The following is a 6,272-nucleotide window of genomic DNA, read 5'->3' as shown; positions in this document are numbered from 1 at the left end:
AACAGTAGTCCTTGTAAGGACTGCTTTTATTTATTTTTTTGTTGTTTTACTACTACTACTACTACTACTATAAGAGCCCAGTGCTATTAGTCTAGCAGTGTTGGGGAGTGGGACTGGTGTGCTAATCTGCTGCTCCTAGTAGTTCAGCAGCACCAACTTTAATTTTTTTTTTTTAATATTCATTTTTTTTTTATTTTACTTTTTTTATTTTACTACCGCTGTAGTAGTGTATAAGTTGACCTTTTAGGCATTATTTGCCCTGTAGGCATTATTTGCACACTGTTTTCTTCAACCCGCCATCGAGCTGTGTGACCTTGTTCACATTCTGTCTAAATATCCATAATATTACCGTCTCCAGAAAAAACACCGGAGTCACTTTTTTCAAGCAGCCATAATATATTTTACGTAATCCGTATCCACCGCTGTAGTAGTGTATACGTTGGCCTTGTAGGCATTATTTGCACACTGTTTTCTTCAACCCGCCATCGAGCTGTGTGACCTTGTTCACATTCTGTCTAAATATCCATAATATTACCGTCTCCAGAAAAAACACCGGAGTCACTTTTTTCAAGCAGCCATAATATATTTTACGTAATCCGTATCCACCGCTGTAGTAATGTATACGTTGGCCTTGTAGGCATTATTTGCACACTGTTTTCTTCAACCCGCCATCGAGCTGTGTGAGCTTGTTCACATTTTGTCTAAATATTGATAATATTATCGTCTCTAGAAAAACCACTTGAGTTACTTTTTTTCAAGCAGCATTCATATATTTTACGTAATCCGTATCCACCGCTGTAGTAGTGTATACGTTGACCTTGTAGGCATTATTTGCACAGTGTTTTCTTCAACCCGCCATCGAGCTGTGTGAGCTTGTTCACATTTTGTCTAAATATTGATAATATTATCGTCTCTAGAAAAACCACTTGAGTTACTTTTTTTCAAGCAGCATTCATATATTTTACGTAATCCGTATCCACCGCTGTAGTAGTGTATACGTTGACCTTGTAGGCATTGTTTGCCCAGTTTTTTTGGCCGCAGCCACTGAAGCACAGAGGCCAGAAAAAATATGCCATATAAATTCTGAAAATAGTCATTTTTTGCCATACGTTGACTCAACGTATATGGCAAAAAATTACTATTTTCAGCATTTATATGGCATATTTTTTCTGGCAACTGTGCTTCAGTGGCTGCGACCAAAAAAACTGGGCAAACAATGCCTACAAGGTCAACGTATGGCAAAAAATGACTATTTTCAGCATTTATATGGCATATTTTTTCTGGCAACTGTGCTTCAGTGGCTGCAACCAAAAAAACTGGGCAAACAATGTCTACAAGGTCAACGTATGGCGAAAAATTACTATTTTCAGCATTTATATGGCATATTTTTTCTGGCAACTGTGCTTCAGTGGCTGCGTCCAAAAAAACTGGGCAAACAATGCCTACAAGGTCAACGTATGGCAGTTGTTTAAAGAGAACAGTAGATTACTAGCCAGCAAAGCTACCTAAGCTAAAATGTCCCTCAAATCCCTGCAGACTTCTGTCCCTCCAATACAGAGCAGTATCAAGCAGATTACTAGCCAGCAAACTTACTATCATCTGTCCCTGAAATCACTAACAGCTCTCCCCCTACACTATCTCTTCCAAGCACACACAGGCAGATTTTTCAGATACATTTTTGCCCTTGATCCCCCTCTGGCATGCCACTGTCCAGGTCGTTGCACCCTTTAAACAACTTTAAAATCATTTTTCTGGCCAGAAATGTCTTTTCTAGATGTTAAAGTTCGCCTTCCCATTGAAGTCTATGGGGTTCGCGAACCGCTCGCATTTTTGCGCAAGTTCGCGAATATGTTCGCGAACTTTTTTTCCGACGTTCGCTACATCCCTAAACATTACTAAAAGTAGACCTCGCATTCGTAAAGTATGGGCAGGAGTTTAGAGCTTAAAGGAAACTATACCCCCCGAACAATGTAGGTCTCTATAAAAAGATATTGCATAAAACAGCTCAATAAAGTAAATAAACTCTTTTCATAATATACTTTTTAGTAGTATGTGCCATTTGGCAATCCTGAATAGAAAACTGCCATTTTAAAAAAAATAAGTGCCGTCCCCTTGGATCATATGATTCACGGTGCACGCAAACAAACCATACATGTTAGGTCACCTGAGCCAATTAACAGACAGAGTTCTGTCTTTTGCTTCAACACTTTTTCCTGTTACAGTTAGAGTTGTAGTATTTCTGGTCAGGTGATCTCTGAAGCAGCACAGAGACCATCACCAAATGGTGGTCCAAAGCAAGAGATGTAAAAGGGCAATATTTACTTAAAGGAAAACAATACCCCCCAAACAATGTAGGTCTCTATAAAAAGATATTGCATAAAACAGTTCATGTGTAAAACCCTGCTTCATGTAAATAAACCATTTTCATTATAATATACTTTTCTAGTAGTATGTGTCATTGGGTAATCATAAATAGAAAATTGCCATTTTAAAAAATAAGGGCTGCCCCCTGGGATCGTAGGATTCACTGTACTCACAAACATACCAACAAACCATAGAGGTCACATGAGCCAATTAACAGACAGAGTTGTGTCTTTTGCTTCCACACTTCTTCCTGTTACAGTTAGAGTTGTAGTATTTCTGGTCAGGTGACCTCTGAGGCAGCACACAGACCATCATGAAATGGTGGCTCAAGGCAAGAGATGTAAAAGGGCAATATTTACTTAAATATATATTCCAGTTTGGTAAGATTCTTTAATATGCCACTTAATATGATGTGAACTATCTGTTGCTTAAGTGTTCATTTTGGGGGTATATACACAAGTTTGGTACCCACGTTCTGTACATTTTTTAGCATTGTATTAATCAATGGGTGAAAGTTAGAACTCATTATTTGATAAATACGGTTCTAAAAATCCCACAGAAATTATTATAACATGGGTTTTTACTTATTAAGTTCTATACTCAAATTTTGAAGGATTTCAATTCGGCAGTTGAATATCGAGGGTTAATTAACCCTCGATATTCAACCTTAACTAAATTTGCCCCTAAGTCTACTAGAGAATCATGTAAACTGTAAATCAGGTATATCTAAAGTCAGGCCCGGGGACCAATTGCGCTCCCTTTTCAAATTATCACCAGCCCTCAGCCTCCATCATTAAAGTGCGATCAGGAATTGCATAGCCGTAGTAGTAATATTTAGTCCAATTAGTGAATTGATCTGCCACTTGGTCTATACTGCTGTCTGTGTGCTGAAGGTGTTAGTAATAGACACGTACTGGAGCGGAGTGATGCGCCACTCTTGCATAATTCTTTAGGGCTGAACATTCTGACAACGCGATTCCTTGTTTAAATGAGTTAAAATAATGTTAATGGTTCAAAGAATGTCAGGCTGAATGGTCGGCCCCCACACATTTTCACCTCACCAAATCTGGCCCTCGTTGCAAAAAGTTTGGACTCCTCTGCTCTGCTGTAAATAAACCCAATAGGCTGGTTTTGCTAGGATTAATTCTATCTTAGTTTGGATTAAGTACAATGTATTGTTTTATTACAGACAAAAAGGGAATTCCTTTTCAAAATTTATTTGGATAAATAACCTTAAAGATAACCTTTCCGTAATTCAGAGCTTTCTGAATAATGGGTACCCAGGTAACGGATCCTATACCTGTACCAAAGATTTCATTACAAACACTGAAGGATGCTGATGAAGGCCAATGAAAAGAGAAAGCATAATGGATCTGTTATAGACTAATCAATTACTAAAGAGAGGATGATAAGAACAGCAGGGCTGAGTGGTCTCACCTTCTTTGATCTTTTAGCAGTATTACTAAGGGGCTGTAAAAGGAACAGAAACATCAAAAAATAAAATTGTTTTAAAGCAATACAAATATAATGCAGTGCTGTCCTGCATTGGTAAAACTGCTGTGTTTGCTTCAGAAACACTACTATTGTTTATATAAATAAGCTGCTATGTAGCAATAGGGGCAGCTAGTCAAATGAGAAAAGGCTCACGTTACACAGCAGATAGCAGATAAGCTCTGTAGAACAGTTATCTGTTATCTACTTTTTATTCTGTGCTACACAGCCTTTTTTCAATTTCCGACATCGCTACACAGCAGTTTGTTTACTAACTATAGTAGTGTTTCTGAAGCAAACAGTTTTACCAGTCCAGGGCAACATTACATGATATTTTCATTACTTTAAAACACTTTCATTTTATTTGGGGTTACTGTTTCTTTAATGCTCAAGCCTCTGGGCTTAAAGTTAAACATGCTTTGTGCATCCTAAATGAATCTTGTTAGCCGCTGTTTCTCTCTTTAAGAATGAAACCTCCATAAATTAACATAAAGTTTATTAGAGATGACACAACACTGATAAAACATAAAATATACAGATATATTTTTCATATAGGATATATCATATATTTTTAATGCATTGATGAAAGTGGATGCTGGTAAAATATAGTCTCCTTCCTGAAGATACATAATGCTAACCTTGTTTAAAACTATAAGAAACTGCGACTGGTTGTTCGTAATATAATGAAAATGTCACATTATTTACCATCACAAATCATTTAACTTTTGGCAACGGAAATTAGGCCTGTTCTAGTGAACAGAACCATCCACCATATTGCCAAAAATATATAAAGCAAAACACATCATGATACTACAGACTCTAACTGCAATAGAGGACAAAATACGTGATACATACTGCATTCTGAAAGTACACTGAAAAAGAGTTTTGCAGCAGTTCCTCAGCTTTAAGACATAAAACTGTATAGGTATAGTTCTTACACTGCTCCCATTGCTATAAGCTTTTGAGTAAAACCCTCTGCAGTGCAGTTACTCAACACAATATAGACTTAGTGCACAGAGTTAAGGTTTGAATGCAGGAAGGAATAAAGCTTCAGTCTCACTTTAGTCATTTTATTTAATGTATTCCCACTATAAACAGTGTACACATTAAGGGAAATACTGCATGAACACATATGTGTAAATTCGAGGCTCAGTCACTTTGCACAATTTGTGCCAAGTGAAAAATATCCTAAAAACCTGCATAGTTAGTAATGAGTGAGGCCAGTGATGTATGAATCAAGGATAGTAAAGTGACTGCAAGTTAGAACATTCAGCTTCTGATAAGCACAGCATATTAACTGAAGGGTTTCATGCTACTGGTTCTGCATTTTTCATAAACTGATCTGTAGAATCGGCTGTTGGAAGCTGAATGCTGAAACCACAGTTCAACAACTGTGTCCTTTGTTCTATCAGATTTCTAGTCCTGATACTTTATAGCACTGTTTTAATGTGTTCTGTGGGCATGGTGCAGCAGTAAATGTAGAGAGCTATTTGAATAATGACTTCATTGGTTTGCATTGAGCAAGTGGGACTGATGCTTTAATAAGTGGCTCTGTGGGAGAGGTTCACCAAGACCATAGATCTGACAAAGCACAAACAAACCAGTGGTCGCATACAAGTGAATAAACAAGGACTTTTTCCTTTTATAGTTCTGTAGAATATAGCTTCTTTTTCTCATGCTCATTTTTCACTAGTCTTCAAAAAGGGACTGGCACCAGTCTGCAATTGTGACAGTGCAGATTATAATGGTCCTGCCTTTTAGCAAGGTTAACAAAGCCACATTTTTGAATGTCCATCACTGCTTTAAAAACTTAGGTCAAAACTAATCTAGTTTACGAGTAAAGTTCTCTGGAAACAGTCCCTTGTAGGCCTCTGCATCCTTGTGTTGAAGCCAATCTGTCTCTTTTACACCAGTCAGCCAACCAGCTTCCTGCAAAGGAACACATACAGAAGTTATTTCTGCCAATTGAATTTAAAATATGAAATTTAAAAGTAACCCATCACCTAGTAATATGTAAGACTAATAATTTGCATTGGGTAGCAGTGCTGCTTTGCAGTTCTAGGGTCCTAAACATTATCTAAGTTTGTATGGCTCGGATAATCTTGACCCTAATGTCTGTGTCAGTGGTGCCGATTTATGAAAACTGCAAATTTGGACCTAGGCAGTAACCCATAGCAATGAAACAATAAAAATGCTTTTATTCACTTGCAAACAAAGAGTGTATGTTTATTGCATTATTTAATGGTTTGACACCAATTCACACCTCTTCAGGCTGAAGAAGGGATTGGGTAAGACACCTCCCTGAAACTTTGTAAGTGGTGTGAATTGGTGTCAAAACCATTAACTCACGAAACTCACTTTTTGTTTGCAAGTGGATAAAAAGCATTTTTACTGTTTCATTGGACACTGGAAGGAAG

The 6,272-nt window shown here is 37.4% G+C and overlaps 1 protein-coding gene across 14 annotated transcripts in view; it reads right to left on the bottom strand.

Annotated features, from left to right (window-relative positions):
- Window positions 1-4,334: 4,334 nt before the first annotated feature.
- Window positions 4,335-6,272, bottom strand: part of amph.L (amphiphysin L homeolog) — a 110,558-nt gene continuing 108,620 nt past the window's right edge. For all 14 annotated transcript variants that reach the window (NM_001091610.1, XM_041565404.1, XM_041565406.1 and 11 more), the window contains 1 exon segment: window positions 4,335-5,784. In NM_001091610.1, the coding sequence (NP_001085079.1) occupies window positions 5,677-5,784 (108 nt within the window). In that variant the 3' untranslated portion in view covers window positions 4,335-5,676.

The sequence above is a fragment of the Xenopus laevis genome, chromosome 6L (genome assembly GCF_017654675.1).
Source record: "Xenopus laevis strain J_2021 chromosome 6L, Xenopus_laevis_v10.1, whole genome shotgun sequence".
NCBI lineage: Eukaryota > Metazoa > Chordata > Amphibia > Anura > Pipidae > Xenopus > Xenopus laevis.
Note: the sequence above shows the minus strand (reverse complement) of the source record. Positions and strands in the feature narration are given on the sequence as shown.